Here is a 21,989-nt window from a genome sequence, read left to right as displayed (position 1 = left end):
AATGACTATAATGTTTTTATGGTTGAGGCAGAATGGAAGGATTTGTTCGAGAAGTTGGGTGCTAAAGTCAATTGTACTGGCAGCTTATAACTGGACACCCAGGTTGCAGGGGTAGGCCTAGAGACATGTTTTATGGTGCTGCTTTAGTGGGTGTCACAATGAGTGCTGCAGCCCACTAGTAGCATTTAATTTACAGGCTTTAGGTACATGCGGTAAATCATATATGCCAATTAGGGGTATGCCAATTCTTACATGTTTAGAAAGGAAAACACAAGCACTTTACCACTGGTTAGCCGGTGTAAAGTGTGCAGAGTCCTAAGGCCAACAAAAAACAGTTGAGCAAAACAAGGCAAAAAAATGGGGGGATACCATGCAAAAGTTGGCCATTTCTAAAACTACCTCAAATGGATGATGACTTACTCATTTCAGAAATTCATAAAAGATTTCCAGGTTACATCTGGAAACTAGCACCAGTTAGTGCTTTCCAGGACTAATCCTTGAAAATGTTGTTAATTACTTTTTCCTATTCAATATACAATCACAAGCATTACCAAAGTAAATACATTTAACTACATCAAATCCGGACCTATTTTCTTTACCAGTTTCTTATGTAATAACACGACTGCATCGTAGCTTAAAAGCTGGTGAAGCATTTTTTAATATTGCTTGGGGATTTCATTGAATATGGTTTTAATCCTGTACACAAATACCTGTACTAGTTTGCTTCCTGGCTCGGTAGAATAGCTGTACTTATTCAGCGTGACTACATAAAACAGTATTTACTTGCATACTTCTGATACTGGATTGCATATTTGTGGTGAGCGCCCTGAAAAACACAGTGTAAAGTACAACCCCATTTACTGCATTGATGAAAAATAAGCAACTCACCACAATTGCTAATTTTTCCTTAGTGCCACATCCCTCTGTATTTTCACCCATTTAAAAAGTGCAACACAGCACCAACATAGAAATACATGACCAGCTGTTAAATGATAAAGGGTGCAGGATGTGGGTTATGCGATTGGAAGGACGTTTCATCTAATATTCCTGGGTGCCTGATGGGCATCTTCAGAAGCAGTTCACAACAGCTGTATACAGGAACTAAGGGGCCTAGGGGAAGGTTTGTCAATAGCTGAAAGGAGAAGCTCAGGATCCTTCAGGAGCAGTTGACCACAGCCGATTATAGAAGCTATACATCTTAATGGAGGGTGGTCATTGGTGGCCTTAGAATTTCCTCCAGATGCCCTGGTCGTTCACTGGCAGTGATATTTCGTCATTGCTATGGTGCACTATTATATGTTTACCATGGCTGGCTCTAGCGCTGGTAGCGCCTGGTCTTTTTTGGTGCCCCCTGAACCATGACATTCTTTCTCCATGAATTTCCCCACTACCACTTCCACTCTCCAACAGTGCACCTCATCTCTCCACAGACTCTCTCTGACGTACATTTAGTTATTTTTTAAGTGCTACTCATAGTTCACTCATAGTCAGTTCTGTGATCAGCATGATACACGTTATTTGCAGCAGGCACATTAACCCTCTGTACTACTTTAGGATGAGTCTAAACTGCATCTAGACACAATTCTGATCCCTCACCAGTAGGAACATTAATCACCAGTTTTCTTGACATTTTTATTGTTGCCTGAAAACTGCAGGATGCACAAGGAAGTTCATGTGCTTTTAAATCAAAATTTATTTTTAAACACAGTATTCCAAGCCAAAGTCATTGGCAGGTGCGGCTGCACCAGTCGCACCTCCCTAAAGCCAAGCCTGATGTTTACCATAAAGGGACAGGCTCACATTTTATACTTTTGTTACCAGGTTTTTTCGTCTTTCCTTGTCGCAGTTCTACTCTTCAGTACAATTAATGATAGGTCCTTTAGTGTTAGATAGTGTGTTTGCACCCTGGATGGAGTGTGCTATTAGTATTGCTTTGTGAAAATGAGATGGTACATCTGTGATCATCACTCTGACGCCTTAGTTATGGAGAGTCTCTCCTATGCAGCAGTGGTGGCTGCCACAAAACTCAAGTGGGGGGTCAGGGGCGGAGGGGATGGGGGATTTGGGAAATAATTATAATTTAAAAAAATGTACCAGTTCCAACGCCGCCAGCCGCCTCGGTGCTCCTCTTCTATCCGGATGGTGTTCCCAGCAGGTGTTCCCAGCAGTGCCTAGGACACCAGCACAGGCTCCCCACCCAATCCTGGTGCTGCTCTCAATAGCATGAGAGCAGCATCAGGATTGGTCTAAGATGGCCGGCCAAAGCGTCATGCGTACTTACAGTGTGCACTACTCCTCCCCCTGCTCTCGTCATGGCCTGCCCAGACTTGCCTGGCTCTAGAGGGAAACAGGAAAATTAAAGTGATAAAACCAATTTCTTATCATTTTATTTTTCGCGTTTCCCTCAGCTGGCTCTCAGCAGGGGAGGAGGGGCGATGCTACTCTGCCAGGGCAGAGGAGTCACTGATACTATGCAGTGCCTTTCTGGCTATTTCCTCCAGTAAATAAAATAATTTGGGTTTGTTCCGGCTTGGTACCGAGAAATAAAACTTTTCCTAAGCACTTTGGAGTTGTGTATTTGTTACGAGAGGAGTGCACGCGTGCAGTTTGTGCGGCGATCGAGATTAAATAAAATAAATTTACAACAGTATTTGAAACATATTTGTACGTCTGTTAAATCTGTGTCATTGGGTTGCATGAGGTTTGTAATGGCGGAATCCATGCAGATGTGCCTGCAAGTTTTGCTCTTTCTTAAATGGCTTGTTTGTTCTAGGATCGCCTGAACTCAGCTTCATCTGAAAGTTTGTCTTCAGTGAGGTTGTGTCCGGACATGTGCAGTGGCTTGAAGAAAATTAGAGGAGGATTCTATGAGCATATTTTTCATTGTCTCAACCCTGCTGTATGCCTATAAAAGGTTATAAATACTTCTCTTTACTTGACCCGGTGTTGGATAAAATAAGTCCGTCAAGACTACTTGTTATGCAGTGCTAGTCTGCCTGTATCTCACCAGGGTGACTGCATGTTTGTATGCAGTTCAATTATTTGTCAATCTCTTTAGATAGTGTCCTTTATCCCCAATAGTAATCTGTGTCTTGCCTACTTCTGGGACCATATATCATGGAATCTGGATGTTCACATATTGCTAAACATTTTTCACAGCTTTGATGTTGTGTTATGTTGAACAGATTTGTGGAGCGCTCTATCACCCGGGAGGGTATCCTGGTACTGAGCAAATGAGAGTCTAGACAAACCTAGGGTCAAGTGGGACTACTTGAAAAACCACATCTTCAGCTTCTTGCTGAATTTAAGTAGTGAGGGGGGGGCTTTTATGTTAGTGGCAGGTCGTTCCATGCTTTAGAAGCAATGTAGGAGAAGGCTCGACCACTGGATCTGGTTTTCCTTATGCATGGGAGGCGTGCAAGGAGGAATCCGCACGTGGGGAGGTGTCTGGAAGATTTGTGAAAGCAGATGCGATGGTTGAGGTATGCTGAGCCAGTGTTATGCGGTGCCCTGAAAGTGAGGGTTAGGAGTTTGAATTGTGCTTATTTGTGTAAGGGGAGACAGTGGAGCTACGTCAGGTGTGGTGTGATATGAGTGCAGTGTGGGAGGTTGAGACTGATGCTTGACCCAATGTAGGTGTTTTTCCTGGCAATGGGATTCAGCTTACCACTGCTTCCTAGTGAGTTACTTTTCCTGTTATAAGAATGACATTTATGCAGAGTGTCCATATATTTTGGCTCGATTGGTAACTTAAACTGCATTCAGATATCCTGTTGGGCTTCATAGTGGACAACATTCTGCATGTCCTGTAATTTAATAGATCACCATATAACTAATTGAGAACATATTCTTTCTGCCTAACACTCTGTCTGAGTCGGATTTCATTATCGCATTAAAATTTCAACCAGTCTTCCCAAAACAGCATTCCATTCCATCTCCTTTACTGATGATTTTGGCAGATAACATGAAGAGATTACCACCTTCTTTATTGACTCAGAGTTCCAGTAAATCGATCATTTTTAAAGCTGTCTTTGGTTGCTGTCCCAGATTCAATGCACTTTAGTTGATTAAAAACAGATCAGACATTTGTTTGTGATAGTGATTCATCTGAACAGTCTGCGGGGTGCATCCATTCCAATTGTTACAGTTAGTGAACTTATCATTTTAGAATGTATCTCAGGATCCTTCAGTGTTGCATGTTGTACTGAGAGTTTAATAGGTCACTGCAAGGTGAATCACAATGACACACATTATTACAGAGCTGAGAAGCCAAAACTTTATTTGAATGATTTGTCACCAGCAGCACACTGATACATGCAGATTTATATTGAGGTTAAAGATATCTGCTGGCATCATTTGTATTTCTAGTATATTTCCTCTGGTCTAGTGTCAGTTGCCATTTTGCACATAGCATAGACTTTCAGCCGATGGCCTTACTGGTTGTTAAAGGCCCTCAACTAGAGTTGTATACAAGCCTTTAATATGGGGAGAGGAGAGGCCCTTTAACAGCTGATATAGACCGAGGCAGAAGGGTTACAAGGCTCTTAGAACATTCAACCCACTGAGGGTAGGATTTTCTAAATTAAAAAAGGAGATAAAAAAGACAAAAGTAGGAATGTTGGAGCAGAAAGCCTAAACGAGCCATGATTGTCACTGAGCCACTCCGTTGTCTTCAGTAGTACTGATGCTTAATTTGAGCTGATGGTTTCTGGTGCTCGGGACCAGCACTTAATTGTCAATGCTGGAACTTAAGACAGCTGCCACTTGGTGGCGCTGTTTGTGTAATTTAGAGATGAGCAGAACAACAGTTGTTTAGTAATTCAATATCCATTAAAAACAACTAATACCTGCCTCCCAAGCTAGCTTGGGCCTCAAGAGTCTGAATTGGCACCCTTGTAGCAGTGTGATGGTCAGTAGTTGTGTAGGTACTGTAATTGGCAGTGTGGCAATGGGTGGTGCAAACTAAAATGAGCTCCTGACAGGGACCCGGCATTTATCTTTCTTTTTAATTACAAATAAAGCACTGAGTTAAGCTCTCAAGATTCAAATCTTCTGAAGATACATGGATAGCCAGATAACCAGATAGTTACTTTACGACTAACACCAGCTATACAGTGCAGCAGAATCTGAATGAACATGCTGTATTGTTTCAAAACTATTTATTGAGTGCTGATAAATATACAGCTTCATGGAGTTTAGGAGCGATAAGAACTGCAGCCTAATAACGGACAGAGTCCAACAGACAGAACCATCAAAATGTATTTCTTTGGGAGAAAGAAAGATGTTCTCAAACTAATCTTTAAGAGGAAGTTAGTTCTCAAAATTCGAGGGCAGCACAAAAAGGACAATGCACACAATCTGCCTGGGAAAACTGTGGGGATGAGATAATTATTGCAGAACTAGGAATTCTGTTCCCTGTGCAAATGTGTGTTGTCATAGGGTTTGGAATAAGCCCTAGGCGAAATGTTAATTGCGCTGGAGTAAGTGGATTAATTTCGGTAATATTGCGTTCTTTTTTTAACGAAATTACTGAAAATTATACAATCACACCTGCTCATGTAATTGGCACAACATTTCTAGTTGACACAAAACTTCTTCTGCAGGAGAACAGGAAAAACTAACTGCTGCTGCTATTTGTGTTCTATTCTATTTAAATATATTTTCTTAGGGCAAAATGCATCCTTGTGTCTATTTTAGACACAAGAGTGCATTTTGCACTAAGAAAATAGTGTTAAATGCTGGGATACCCTCCTTCCATAATTTTGCATAATCTCATAGAATTTTGCAGTAATTTTGTGTATCTATGTAACAGCAAACTACGCAAGTTACGCTCACCCCTAGGAATTCGGCCCTACCTCATAGTCAGGGCCTGAATGAAGCTCATAGACTTTATATCCAACGGTGCTGGTTTATCACTTTATTTTGTTGCATTACCGTTTTATTACGTACAGTGTGGTCTTTGTGGTTTTTATCAACTGAACTCCAGTTCTACTGTAAATATATTAACAGCATGAGTCTGTTTTATGACTCTTGACTGGCAGCAGGGAAGTGATTTTCCTGTAAGTCTTTAGACACATGACACTTGTGACAGTTTTATGCTAATCTGTGTCTGCAAAATTAATTACGCATCCAAGAACATACCAAGCTTGCAGACCACAGGAACAGGGGTGAGGGGTGGTCTACACCCATAGCCCACAGGTTGTCATATCACAATGTAATAGAGCCACATATTCATGTTTAGTGTGGTGGAGTAAATGGGTTAGAATGAGGTGGCAGCTCCGGCAAACCTGAGCCTGAGGCTTGTTACCATCACCCAGATCATCAGTGTCACAGAAGAGTCCACAGCTGAGTGATCTAATTGGCTCAGCAAGTGGCCAGATTAACTAACTTGTGAATGCTCACAAGACTCAATTTATGATCTGGACTTAGGGGCAGGAGGAGGACCGTCAGCAGAGGCTGTGCTTGGATTTGCAGTCCAGGTATACATGCATGACAAAGGGGGTTTGTGCCTGCTGCCAGGGCCGGCTCCTCCATTTGAGTGGGAAGCGTCGCCTTCCATGCATCAGAGCTGAAAAATAAAATGGTGATAAAGTTCATTTATTGGGGCGTGGCCTGGCATTCAGCAAGATGGCCGCACAGTAGTGTTGCTCTGCCGGCCGCCGAATGAATCCTTTTAATATCCTGCTCCTACCGAGCTATCTGCCGATATATTGAGCACAGAAGTGCTTGCTGACATCGAGGGCGTTCTGTCGGATTGTTTATTGGTGATGGAGCTGCTTTCGGAGGCGGTGAAGAGCTTGCGGCACTCTTTATCTACGGTCATGATGGCGGCTGCGATGTTGAGGCCGTGCAGATTCCTGTGAGCGCCTGGCCGGTGCTGTTGTGCCGCCGGTGGAGCTTGGGCAGGCCCGGAGAGCTGTGGGGACCTCTGCAACTGTGTTTGAAGGTGCGTTCCCGTTTGAACGAGAGATCTGTCGGATATCGGCGAACGCTGAGCGAGTGCTGACACTGTGGCGCAGGCGGTGCTCTGCACTATGCAAGGGGCCGGCACCGGTTTTGGAGGCAGGCCGCGGTGTGATCGCGGCGGCTGGTCTTAAACTACTGCGCCCCACACCTGCCGGAAGCCTCCGCAACTAAACTACAGGCGTCGCTTTGCTTGCTACACCGGCGAGGGTTCAGACAACAAGGCTCCCCATTCCCTTAAGTGATTTCATGATATGCGGCATTTGGATTAAGTGTTGCCTGTGGATTATCGTTTCATGGTGGTAAGGGTTAACTAAACGGGGCAGCGATACCTGTGCAGTGCGTCTAGATCCCCACTGAGTACTGGTCTATGGAGCACACATTCTGGTAGCTATCTTGGCCGCATCTCTCGACCCTCCACAAGAAATATCTGGAGCCTGTTGATTCTGCAGCTGGGGGACTAGCGTGGGCAGGCCTGGACCACTATATCACGGTGGTGGATATTGGCGCCGCGTTGCTCTGAACTGCAGCGGAGGGGGACACGTCACATCATACTCCCCCTGATACAGAGAGCTGGGGATAGCGGGCACAGTGACATATTCACTTGCCCCTGGATTTCAGGATCATCCCCATTCTGTGGAGTACGCCATCGCTGTGCAAACTCTGGGCTCAAAACAATCTAACCTCTACCATGCAGATTGGTACCTCCTTCCCTTGGACACAGCATATGTTTTCCTCCTCGTCACCCACCACATGATCGGTCGCATCTTATCTGGTCAGGGTTCCTTCTACTGTGGGCACAATGGGCAAGACTGAGAAAAACCAGCCTCGGCTAACTTTCGAGTTACGTAAGGGCGGTAAATCCTCTCAGACTGTAGTCTCGGACTCGGAGATGGACTTGACCGCCTAGGCCCCCACAGCGCTGGAAAAGTCATTGTCTGCAATACAGGCCAGCCTGCAAGCGATTGATGGCAAGATTGAGGCCCTCAACGGCCGGATGTACCATTTTTGTCTGCAATTTTAGACAAACACGCGTCGCGGATCGGAGAGGCGGAACAGCGTATATCAGATGCCGAAGATGGCCTCCAGCAAGTTGCTGCTAAAACCACAGACATCACGAAACTTTTGGCTGTCATCCAGGCGAAGAATGAGGACATCGAAGCGTGCTCACGGCGCAACAATGTGCGCATTTTGGGTCTGCCGGAGTCAACAAATGTTGGGCGCCTGGAAGACTACATAGAGACTCTCTTGCGGGATATCTGTGGCACTGATAACCTTTCTGCCATGTTTGCCAGGGCAATGTGTTATCATTTTATCCTGAATTTACGGCTACAGTGCAGGCGGCACGAAAGGAGTTTCAGGGGGTTAAGAAACTGCTCATGCAGGAACAAGTTCCATATGCCATGCTATATCCAGCGCGGCTGCACATAGGCGTGGTTGACGACGCCAAGATCTTCACGAACCCGAAGCAGGCGATGGAATACGCCAAATCTCTGCGCCGCCGGGGAAACTCTCCGGCCCTCACGTCGGACGTTGATGAATGAATAGTAAGAGGCCCTGTACTCTGATTGCTGTATCCGACTGCAGATGATTCTAGCTTAGTGCACTATGTTGAAAAGCAGGGCTGTATTGCATGTTTGTTTTGATGAGCCCATGGGAACATTTGTGGGATATTGTAGTCTTACATTGCATGTTTGGGGGTGGAGCGTCCCAGGGTTGTCGTTTCACATTAGATTCATGTTTTTTTTATGCTTACTTGCTGGGTGCGGGTGGGATGCAATCTCCGTGATCCACAGGGCTGGTTGTACTCCTTATCCCTGGTGTGCTACACCTCATAAGCTTAATGCTGTAGACATGATATCCTGCATACAGTGACATCCGTCATGCCCTTATTGACGAGCTCGGCAAGATGGCTAATGGGTAGGAGACCATCACGTCACATCGGCGGCCCCCTCCCTACTTTATCTGGGAGCGGACTTTGCCGCTACATCCCCCAATGGGTATACCCCACTTGATGTGTTGCATCACTTTGTTTTTGTTGGGATTGTTTATATTGGTGGGATTTGTCTTTGGCAAATTGGAGTTGCTAAAGTGGGTGGGGGAGGGGAAGGGTTCTTTTTCCTTATAAATTGAAGGCACTATGATCAGACTTCAAGTTGTAAATGTGGTATCTGTCACTATCTGTGCAAACCATACACAGTCCAACATCCGGGGGTGTGGTCAGTCTACCTGTATTGATAATGGGTGTAACGTATAACTGCATAACTTGGAATATCCATGGTCATAACACCCCTAAGAAAGTCCGCCAAGTGCTAGCATATCTAGATAGACACACAGTGCAAATCGCTTTCTTACAGGAATCACACCTGAGTAAACAAAGAGAAGACAGGGTAGCACATAGATGGGCGTCTTACCGATTGGCCTCCTCATACTCTACATATTCCAGGGGAGTGCTCATCCTCATTAAAAAGGGAGTGTCATTTCAGCCCATGCATACCTGTATGGACACAGAGGGCCGGTGGGCCATAATACAGGGCAAGCTGGGAATGTCCTTATTGATGATAGTGAACATGTATGGTCCTGTGGTGGATGACCCGACACCTTTTTTACAAATGTTCAATGTTTTGCGGGCATGGTCTGAATCTGCGGTCATATGGGGAGGCGACCTAAACACCCATCTTAACCGACGAGTGGATAAGTCCAATCCATCAGGCTCGCGCACGTTCAAAGTTGCCCAGTGTATCAGGGATGCCATGGCGGAAATGGGTTTGGTTGACATGTGGCGCTTGCGCAATGCGGGGGCTCTAGAGGGTACGCATATCACCCCTGCATTCAATAGCTGCTCCCGGCTGGACTACTGGCTGCTGAACGAAGAAGCTAATGGGTGGGTTATAAATGTCCATACGCTCCCGCGCACATTATCTGATCATAACCCCGTTGTTCTTAACATTTGCATCCCCACAAATCCCCACCGCCCTTTTACCTGGCGATTCCAAGCTGAGCCATTGCTTGATCCGATATATAACGAAGCCATCAGAACAGCTATTGTACAATACTTTGACTTAAATGTGGGTTCAGTGGACAGTCAGGCCATATTGTGGGAAGCATTCAAAGCATCGATACGGGGGTGTGTATCGGTACCACAGCGGGGATCCTGAAAGACATTAGGGGCCAATTGTCCAAAACGGAACGGACTCTGGAGGAGCTTGAGAGACAGTACCTGCATTAACCGTCTTCAGACACACTGTCACGCATTCATGAATCATTGGCAGAATACAACACACTAGCTGACACCGAGGCGAGGTATATAACTAGACGTCATGTGGCCCGAGCTTATAGTGAAGGGGGGCGGCCGGGTAGGAGTCTGGCCTTTAAGCTGCACTTTAGAGCTGACAATCCCTTAATTGACCACATAATCGACCCTCACGTGACTGCACACTGTACTCCACACGCTATAGTGGGTCAATTTCAGCAATTGTATTCATCTAAGTATACCACACGGGGCGGGATGGACGATGAAGCCATGGATGAATATTTATCTGATACGGCCTGTGCGGGGCTATTGTATGCCCACAGAGAATATTTGAGCCAGCCCATAGATGAAACTGATGTCAGTGAGGCTATCCTCTCTCTTCCTAATAATGCGGCCTAACGGCAGAGTTCTATAGAGCCTACACAGATCTCCTCATACCCCACCTATTGGAAATGTATGCAGAGGCCCATGAGTCCGGGATACTTCCTCCTTCCCTACGCCAGGCCCTGATCATCATCCTGCTTAAAAAAGATAAATCACCCATGCGTTGCGAATCTTATTGCCCCCTTTCGTTGATAAAGCTCGATGCAAAAATACTGGCGAAGATTCTGGCTACAAGAATCCAACCTCTAATGCCTCTTCATGTGCTCCCGGACCAGTCTGGGTTTATTCCGGAACGTTCCACCTCCCATAATCTGCACACTATCTTTGCTATGTTGCACGTTCTTAATCCTGAGTTATCTACTGCTGCGGTCATGTTGGATGCAGCCAAAGCATTTGACTCCATAGAATGGAAGTCTATGTTGCGCATATTGCACAGAATGGGATTTCCTCTCATCTTGACGCGCTGGATACAGGTCTTGTATACTGACGCTTCAGCGAGAGTGCGCGTGGGTGGACTCACATCAGAACCTTTTAATATAGAGCGTGGTACTAGACAGGGCTGTCCTTTGTCCCCCCACCTTTTTGCCCTTGTTTTAGAACCATTGGCTTGTAAAATCCGGCAATGTCACAGAGAAGCTGCTTTAATCACTGTCTGGTCAGGATCTCCATGTACGCGGATGATATGGTCTTGTTTATCCGCGATCCCCAGCTTCATTTGTCTCCGATTATCTGAGAATATATTAAGTTTGGTCTGTTCTCTAGACTCCAGATTAACTGGGAAAAATTGGTTATTTTTCTTCTAACGCTGATCACGTCTCCGCCCCAATTAGAATACCCATTGATATCGACCGCGGACCCAGTCAAATACCTTGGCGTATGGGTGCACTGCGACCCTGATACCGTGATCAAATAGAATTATGGCCAAGCCTACAATACTTTGGTGCAACAAGTGGATAAGTGTTCCCATCTACCATTGTCCCTTGTGGACCGTATCGCAGTAATTAAAATGGTCATACTTCCACGGTTTTTATATCTGTTTTGTAATATTCCGATCAAACTGATCAAACTTTTTTTTAAAACAGTGCAAACCCAGCTATTGAGATTAGTGTGGGGGGATAAACAGCCCAGAATTAGCTGGCTCACATTAATGCTTGCTTATGATAAAGGTGGGTTCGCTGCTCCTGATTTTTATGTCTCTGCGCGCAGGCCCAATACGCTTATTATTGGTTCAGGACGTATGACTATATTCCACACGTTGCTCTAGAGGACGGAGATGCTCACCCTATATCACTGGAAAGCGTCCTCACACATACTCATAGGCAGACGCCCAGGACTGAGATTAATACAATCGACACCACTATTGCTGCCTGGCAGGCGATTGGCAAGCGCGCGCACAAACTTCCTTTATATGCTCCTGCGCTAACTCTCGCTGGGCACGCAGCTTTATCTGTCACTCAGGAAAAAGGGCCCATAACAGCTTTAAGTGAGTCTGGCATCACACACATGAGTGACCTCTATCCGGGGGGTAGATACATTGCAGGTGATGACCTGAACTACATCCAAAACTCCACTCTGCTCTTTCAGTACTCCTGCTGTGTCTTGAGGCGTGCAGTGTGAGATCACTACACTGACTTTCCTGCTGAATCGGACACACTTAATTTGCTTCAGTTATTGCTGGTAGCCCCGACCAAGAAAAAACTGATTACCAAACTGTACAAGGCGGTGTAGGATGAAACGGTACGTGGGCCGGATAACAGTTTGGGGAGGTGGAATACAATAGTGACTCCCCCGATCACTCCAAAAGAGGGGGAACAAATTTGCATGCTAACAGGTCGCCTTACTCCGAATGGTAATCTGTGTATTATTAATTTTAAATTAATTCACCAAATGTACCATACCCCTGTTAAGTTATATAAAATGGGCCTTAGGGACTCTGATCAATGTAGGCGCTGTGGTCGATTTAGTGCTGATTTTCTTCATCTTGCATGGCAGTGTGCCCCTGTGTTCAAATATTGGGAGACTGTTATCAAACGTATACATACTATGACGGGTCAGGTGCTGCAGTGCACGCCCCTGGAGTGCCTTATTGGGTATGTTCCTCACTTGAAGGCCACCATGGGTAGGTTTGAAAGAGTGGCCCTCTTTCTCTCCAAGAGGCAAGTTCTGTTTACATGGGAGAGTAAATTTGCTCCGAAAATTGATTACTGGATTAAAGACCTGGGGCCATATGTATCAAGCAAAATTGCGATCGCAAACGCCGTAATTCGCCGAATTTCGGCGTTTGCGATCGCAATTTTGCTAAGTGGTATGTATGAAAGCAAATCTGTGTGCAAAATAGGGAATCGCAAATTTGCGATTCCTTATTTTGCAATTGCATTTAAGGAATCGCAACTTTTGCGATTCCTTAAATGCAATGTAAGAAGCACCAAAAAAAGTGCAATTTGGCCTTAAGGAATCGCAAATTACCACCAACTACAGGTTGGTGCTAATTTGCGATTTCTTTCAAAAATGCAAATTTTTGCATTTTTCTAAGTGGCATATGGCGCACACACATGCCCTTAGGGCATGTATGTGCGCCACATGTGCACCCATGCTCATTTCAGGGGTGCAACAGGGTGTCCTTTTGACACCCTGGCATACTTGAAATTGTATTCTCAATTTGCGATTCTCTAATTGAGAATCGCAAATTGAGAATGTCTTCCCATTCATTCCTATGGGCCTCTAGGCCCATAGGAATGAATAGGGAGGTATTCCTTAATTGCGAATTGCAATTTGCAATTCGCAATTATGGAATATGTAGGATTCGCAAAATGTATTGCAAATCCTACATACATAGCGTTTTGCGATTCTCAAATAGCGATTCCCAGAAATTCGCTATTTGAGAATCGCAAAATCTAACATTGATACATATGGCCACTGGTGTACTGCCATGAGCAGTTGGAACTCTACGCTGAGGAACTGTCGGCAACATCTAGACCTACGGATATTTGGGCTCCTTTGAGAGAGTATTTGCTGCTCCAGTCTCATATAGATACTGTGTGACTCTGTATAATAACCTATAATTGTTGTGCTACCGCATCACCCGAAATGTTCAATATCGCCATTTGGGCGGGACAATTTTAATGCACTTGTGATATCTTCTGATCACTAAAATGTACCTTTCATTGATTTATTTTATGTTGATGATTTAGTTTACATTGTTTTGATATATCAATAAGCTGTACGCTATTGCAAAACTTCAATAAACAAATAAAAAAAAAAAAAAGTTCATTTATTACCGTTTTATTTTTCAGCAACCCGTCCTAAAGTAAGTGTCAGGACGGGGCGGGGCATTGATGCCGAGTGGCAGCAGCAGAGAACTGTGCGCTTTAAAAAGTTCATGTTTCTTTGGCCATCCGTCTTGGGCCGGCCAGCCAGACATGCGCACTGTGACATACTCGTGGCATAGGCGTACTCACCTTTGCTACTACATTATCCAGAGTTCTATGGGGCTATTTGCGGGTATGACGAGCAGTGTGCGACCTACTTTTTTAATGTTTTTAAGCTCCTTCGAGCGATTTGGGCTGACGAGCCTTGGTTCCGCACCTGCGCGCCGGTAGAGGTATTTTACCTTTAATATTTTGCAGTCTACTTGGCACCCCACATACCTACCTGCTCCCTGCTGACGAGAGGCAATTACCTCGAAACAAGTGTCCAGGGATGGCATTATAGTGACATACTCGTGGCATAGGCGTACTCACCTTTGCTACTACATTATCCAGAGTTCTATGGGGCTATTTGCGGGTATGACGAGCAGTGTGCGACCTACTTTGTTAATGTATTTAAGCTCCTTCGAGCGATTTGGGCTGACGAGCCTTGGTTCCGCACCTGCGCGCCGGTAGAGGTATTTTACCTTTAATATTTTGGCAGCCTACTTGGCACCCCACATACCTACCTGCTCCCTGCTGACGAGAGGCAATTACCTCGAAACACGTGTCCAGGGATGGCATTATAGTGACATACTCGTGGCATAGGCGTACTCACCTTTGCTACTACATTATCCAGAGTTCTATGGGGCTATTTGCGGGTATGACGAGCAGTGTGCGACCTACTTTGTTAATGTATTTAAGCTCCTTCGAGCGATTTGGGCTGACGAGCCTTGGTTCCGCACCTGCGCGCTGGTAGAGGTATTTTACCTTTAATATTTTGGCAGTCTACTTGGCACCCCACAGACCTACCTGCTCCCTGCTGACGAGAGGCAATTACCTCGAAACACGTGTCCAGGGATGGCATTATAGTGACATACTCGTGGCATAGGCGTACTCACCTTTGCTACTACATTATCCAGAGTTCTATGGGGCTATTTGCGGGTATGACGAGCAGTGTGCGACCTACTTTGTTAATGCGCACTTTAAAGTTCTCTAACCTAGCTGTCTTAGACAGCTGAGTTAGAGAAAGCGCAGGCCTCCAGGGCTCTCAGAAGCGCTGAGAGAGGCCGCTGAATCCAATCCTGGTGCTGCTTTCATGCTGTGAAAGTAGCACCAGGATTGGGTAATGCAGTTTCCTGCATCAGGAGCTTCCGTGAGGAGAGAAGACACCCGAGGGAGAAGAACATCGCGTTGCAAGATACAAGGTAAGTCTATTTTATTTATTTATTTTTTTGTGCCCCGACCTATCACCCTGGGTACAAGCCAGCCGAAACTGCCTGTTGCTCACTTCTGCACTGCCTTCCAGTGGCCATTTCGATGTCAGAAGACTCCCAACCTCATACTTGTGTCACCCGTTGGATCAGCATTGGCATGTTCAGGCTTTAAAGAGCCCATAGATGTCAATTACTATATTTACAACTCCACCAGTAATCAGTGTTCCACAGTTCCTGTAATACATAGGTAATGAAGTACAAGAACTGCAATGTTCCCAGTCCACTCTGCACCTCGGTTCTGTACATGGCACACACCTTGGCACGGCCTCGAGCTCAGTTTTTGCTCAGTGCATCTCTTTGTGAATGAGTGAGGCAGTGATGTACTTAAAACTGTTTGCCACAGCCCTCACTCACCCCCGAACTCACTAATTGCATGGAACCCATACTTGACACACATCTCATTGTGGGTAGCAGCAAATGTTATTTTTGTGAATTTGCGTATGCCCAAAATGTGCCCTTTCCCATCTGGATGATTTGTAAATGTAGTAATCTGGTTTTATGTATGTTTCTTTTTAAATACCATAAACTATAGTACACTAAAGACTGTAGGCTCCTGGCACCAACCGTGTTGTTTCGTTGAAGAGGACTAGTTTGCAATGTCACAGGTTTAACAGCCACAGCACGTGCAGGTAGGAGCGGTTGGGCCGTGTTGGGCGGGTGGGGGGATTCGACAGCCGACCAGGAGGGAAAATTAAATAAATAATTAATTTTTCCTCGTCGTCGTCTGTCACAATCCCCCCTCACTCAGCCCCACTGCATCACCGCTCTTACCTGCACGGGCCGCGGCTGAGGTTTAATGGCTAAGTTGTTTCTGAACTATGCCTTTACTCGCTCTTAATGAACGAATGTAGGGGTATATTATCAAGGACGCCGTTAAAATTATCGCCGGTTTAGCGGCAGAAAACTGCCGCTAAAGCAGCGATAATGGGCTTGATAATATGGCCTGGAGAATTCCAATAGAAGCCCATGTTCACACCAGAACATGAACTTCTATTGGAATTCTCAAGGACATATTATCAAACCCATTATCGCCGCTTTAGCGGCAGTTTTCTGCCGCTAAACCGGCGATAATTTTTAACGCCGTCCTTGATAATATGCCCCGTAATGTGTTATCTATTTGCACATGGCATAAATGTAAAATTGTCACTAACTTATGTAGATTTTCCTTGCATTGGCAAAAAGATGTCAACGAACAGGTATAATTAAAATAGCTATTTATAAAAGCTATTTGTTGAATCGCATTTCTTTAAACACTTTGAATAGGAATTACTCTGAATAGTACTTCACATCTCAGATTCTCGATTATCTGTAAATACTACAAACGTTTTATATAGAATCAAGATAGAAAAGAAAACACATTGCTCTTACCAAATTAACCAAGGGACCACCCGAATTTCCATACTGTAAAAAAAGACCAAATGGAAACAAGTTATAAGGCCATGTTAATAGTTTGATTCTTTCAGAAAATGTTCCTTCATGCAATAAACTTAAATGGAATTACACATTTGAAAGTAAGGAATAACATGTTATGTTGTAATATATTGTATATCATTTGCATCTGACACATCAAACCTGGCTTGTCCATTTATGATTAAATAACCAGATTTTCAGGTATCTTGAATCACAGGTAACCTTCAGCAGCCCTGCTTGACTTGCATTGGACGCCATCTACTGCAGGAATAGGCCTTTTTGAGGAGTGAAGTGTAAGACTTAAAGTACATGTTATAATGTACTAAACAGGAGCAAAGGGGATGGAAAGGATGGCTGGATTAGATGAATGCCAACTGCTGAAACAAGCAGCAATTTTGTGGTACCAAAATATTGTGGTGTTAATATCGTCCTGTTAAAAATCCACAATATTGACTACCCAAATATCATTAATGTTAATATATGTGGGTACATATGGGTTTACTTTGCTTAATTCCAAATGTATGTACCGTGACATTATGTACATATCTTCAAAGTACATTGAGGATGGGTGAAGAATGGATCACCTTGGTCATATTTTGTTAGCTTGTATTTTGGCTAGGATGTTTTCGTGTGAGAAATTCACATATCTGGTCAGCAGCGACAGGCAAGTAAATATTTGGAATCCAGCAACGGCCGGTTCAGCAGTCCATCCCTCCGAAGGCCAATATATGGAATGGAGTACCATTAAGTTGGGTAACAGTAACACCTGCAACTTGCAAAGCTTCAAAACAACAGAAGTGCAGTTTGAACAGCAATAAAAAAAAACTTCATTTTATCAGTTAGACTCATGATGAACTGTTCACATTGTTTCAGAATGAACACTTTTAGCCACTTTTTCAATTACGTGTATTTTAACTATCATATTTAGAGGAGAAAAAACTATTTGCAAATCCTGCTTCTAATTCAATGTAGAATGCACCCATAACAATATTGCCACCTGTCTCAGGTCTGAAGTCATCCAGCATGGACGTTCCTCTTGTGTGCAAATCAAAGCCATATTGAGGTGTCTAGAATCTTATTCAGTTCGAGGGTTGTAGCTAATTAACCACAGTAGGTTGTAATAATAGATCATCGATAATAAAATAGATCACTGTAGAAAATCTGGTATTGGCCTATACTTACCTGGATCAATTTCATTCAATTACGTTGTTTTCAGTAGTAAAGTGGCAAACTGATGTGTGTCAATTAATGGAAAACGAAAATTGAAAAACCCCATTGGAGGAAACCAAATCATGGAAAACCAATTTTAAAGAAAGACAATTTCAAGTAAACACAAAAAAATCGAAAATGAAAGGAAACATTTTAGAAGAAAAATAATTTTAAGGATAAATCCAAATTTATATTAAACTTGGCTGGTGTTTAGGAATACTGAGGGATGTTTGGGTTCAGGGATGGGTAATGTTTAGGGTGATGAGAGGGTTTTTAGTGAGCAGGAATAATTGGAGTTCAGGCATAGAAAGGGATTGTTAGCATTCAGAAATAGGTGAAGTGTTGGGATGGTGGGGATTTTTTAGGGTTCACGGATGAGTGGTGTTTAGGTATGTGAGGTGTTTTTAGGTTTCAGGGATGGGCAGAGTTTAGGGCTAGTGAGAGTTTATAAGGTTCCATTTTGGGTAGCGACTGGGGCCATGAAGAGTTTTTAGGGCCGCGAATGCAAAAACAACAGATGATGGACAAAATGCTGAATATATCAAACATTCACCTCCAGTCACAGATCTGGGTTAAATCCATCTTTGTTTTGCTCGCCACACCATTCTAGTTTGGACCCAGCCATATGCAAATCAGTCTTGACCCTGCTCCCAATGGAAACAGTCCAGCCCGAACTGCCAGACCAGAAACAAGCATCCTGGGAACGGTTTCGGGATATCACCCTTCATCAGCCAGGCTAGGTTGAATCTGGTGGCATAGAGAGGATGGGACCCATGTCTGGGCATACCCTACCCAATTAGGTCGACAAATGCAAAAAAAACAGATGATGGACGGAATGCTGAACAAATCAAACATTCACCTCCAGTCACAGATCTGGGTTAAATCCATTGTTTCTTTGCTCTCCACCCCATTTCAGTTTAGGCCCAGCTAAATGGAAATCAGTTGTGACCCTGCTTCCCATGGAAACAGTCCAGCCCTAACTGCCAGGCCAGGTCCTCCCTAGACCAGAAATAAGCATCCTGGAACCGGATTCGGGGTATAACCCTTCATCAGCCAGGCTAGCTTGAATCCAGTGGCATAGCAAGCACGGGACCCATGCCTGGGCATACTCTTCCCACTTAGGGCGACAAATGTAAAAAGAACAGATGAATGATGGAATGCCGAACAAATCAAACCTTCACCCCCAGTCACAGATCTGGGTTATATCCATTTCTTTTTGCTTTTATTTAGGGTTCAGAATGGGGTGGAGTTAAGGGTGGTGAGAGGTTTTAAGGATTCTGGAATGGGTGGAGTTTAAATGTTGAAAGGGATTTTAGGCTTCAGGGATGAGTAGTTTAGGGTAATGAGGAGTTCTGATGGGTCATGGATGGCTTGTGTTTAAGGGCGGTGTGGGATGTTTAGGCTTCATGGATGGGTGGAGTATGGGCGAGCTGAGGTGTTTTGAGAGGTATGGGGTGGGTGGGGTTAAGGCATAGAAATGGAGGTTTTGGTATCAAGAATGGGTGGAGTTAGGGGTAGTGGGTGATTTTATTGTTCAGGGATGATGGATATTTGGGGTAGAAAGGACTTTTAGGTTTCAGGGATAAGTGTACATAATGAGTGACTAGGGGTTTTAGAGGGCGGGGATTGATGATGTTTAGGGGTTGTGAGGGTTAGAGATGGATGGTGTTCATGGGTGGTGATGGGTCAGCAAATTAAAAGCATCCAAAGTAATTGTTTGACAATGTAAAATATATAAATATAATATATTGTCCCCTGAAGTAAAGCACTGAAATAAATATCTCAGTCAAAACTGTTTCTGAAAGTAAGACCTGCAACCATTGCATTTGCACTTAAAAAATAAGCATTCAAAACCCAATTTCGACCAAAAAGACATTCTATGAACTGGTTTCTCCAAAAAGGTAAATGCCTTTAATTCAGAAAATTTCCATTAAACAGTTCAGATGAAATAGTTTCTCAGTGATCGTATTCTATGACATTGTTTTTCCATGATCACATAAAACTGTGGCAAACACCATCTCGGTATCAAGAGAAACCACATCAGGGCCCAGATTTACATACGCTTTGTGTCAGGTTTGTGTTACTTTTCTAACGCAAACCCTTCACAAAGTGTTCAGGTGGGATTTACTATCTAATGTAGATCAAGATTTGCACTTCATAATAACCCAAAGTAACGCAAAGTTGAGCAATGTGCTGCCTAGCATTACTTTGCATCAAGGGGTCTTTTCTTGAATGGTCCATGGGCTTCCCATGGAGCCACTCACAGGTTTTGAGGCAAATCCCTAGGTACAAAGAAGTGTAGACAGAGATTTGCGCCAAAATTGTACTCTTTTTCATGGTAGGAGCAACAAGGAAAAATGTGTTAATTTCTCCTCGTTTTTCACCTATGTCTGCATGTTGCATTGTTTTGTACAGCATAGATTTTGTATTGGAAGGGGTTCCTACCAGTGCAAAACCAGTGCTTCAGGCAACAGAAACACCTTTGCACTATAAAGCAAGGGTGCCTGCGTTGGCGCACGTTTGCCTAAAGTGTTCCTGCACAAGGAGAGAACACCATATCTTAATTGATATGATGCTATTCTGCTCCCTCCCTTTCAGGGAGCACAGCTCAGGCACTTTACTTGCTGCCCTGCGTTGCGTGACTTCTTAATAGATCTGGGCCTGATGTTAATGAATGGGCACATTTTTCAACCATGATACCGCATAGCTAGAGGGCTTGCATTACAGAAGGACTTTTCATTTTTTAACAATAATTGATTTTAACTTATTTCTAGGAGTGATTAAACTCATTTATATATGAAAGTTAGATGTCCGAGCAAAATGGCTTCTGTTTTGAATACAAGCATGAATTCTCCATCTGACTGCATTAGAGCGGATATCTTTTTAAAGCTTTTTGCAATATATAACGGTCCCAAGGTAATGATTATAGACAACAATATTTATCTTTGTAAGTGAATTCTTCTTCACTACTGGACCAAAGAAAATGTTGTGACTATATCCTAGTGCTTTGTGCTCTATGGGCATTAGCACAAAACGTGTGAAGGACACAAACAATTGCACTCACCCATTTGCATATGGTTTGTGAACTCTGTATCCTCATGCGCATCCCTTGTGCATTCTCTCACTTGTATACGCATTTGTGAACTCGACTCTATTGTACAGCCCTTTCATAATACTCAATGCATTGTTATTTCTGGTTGGCATGTGTTTATAAAGTGCATTTTTGTTATTTGCATGGGGCATTTTACTACTGAGGGAAAACTCCTATCAAACCAAACAACATGTGTGTGCTTTCCAAGTGACAGGCTAGGTATGTATGATGGGCCCTTTGGTAGTTAGGTGGGGGTAAACTAAGAGACAGTAGTCCATGGCCCACATGGCAAGTTGACTATGCCTGTTAACGGTAGGATACAGGATTCCCAAAAAACACATAGCCATCTATTCTTGAACAGCATCACACCTATTTAAGAAGGTAGTTGACAACAATGAAGAGGGTAAGTATATATACGGTAAGTGAAACACCCCTCTCTCTCTCTCTCTCTCTCTCTCTCTCTCTCTATATATATATATATATATATATATATATATATATGACCAAACAATCCAGCTTCCACAGGCACTTCCATGGACGAAGGCACGGACACGAGGTAGTAAAGATGAGACAAATATTAATATTTATTGCTCAGGTCCACCCTCAACCCCTGAGGTAATATATATATATCTTTACTAAATTTATGACCCTTGTAAGAAAGAAGTTGGAAGTTAATGATTCAAGCATATTAGGACTGGAAGCTGCTGACAGTTAGAGCAACATTTGCATATGAGATACTGCACAAAAGTAAAGAAATTACAACTGTGAATAATTGTTATTTTAATATTAGTAATAATGAATCGTAACAAGGATGAATTGAACTTACGTATTTAATGTATTTTAAGAACTCTCTTGTGTAGATACGTTTTAATGATTGAGTGTTGGTAAATCGCGAATTGTAAGATTTTAATTAATCATGCAATAAAAAGTATTATTATAATATATATAATATATATATATAATATATTATATAATATATATATATATATATATAAGCT

The 21,989-nt window shown here is 43.5% G+C and overlaps 1 protein-coding gene across 1 annotated transcript in view; it reads right to left on the bottom strand.

Annotated features, from left to right (window-relative positions):
* Positions 1-21,989, bottom strand: part of HTRA3 (HtrA serine peptidase 3) — a 342,569-nt gene that overhangs the window by 98,993 nt on the left and 221,587 nt on the right. Inside the window, exon 5 of the mRNA XM_085642481.1 lies at positions 16,650-16,682. Coding sequence (XP_085498607.1) covers positions 16,650-16,682 — 33 coding nt within the window. The remainder of the gene's footprint in view (positions 1-16,649; positions 16,683-21,989) is intronic.

The sequence above is a fragment of the Triturus cristatus genome, chromosome 2_2 (genome assembly GCF_964204655.1).
Source record: "Triturus cristatus chromosome 2_2, aTriCri1.1, whole genome shotgun sequence".
NCBI lineage: Eukaryota > Metazoa > Chordata > Amphibia > Caudata > Salamandridae > Triturus > Triturus cristatus.
Note: the sequence above shows the minus strand (reverse complement) of the source record. Positions and strands in the feature narration are given on the sequence as shown.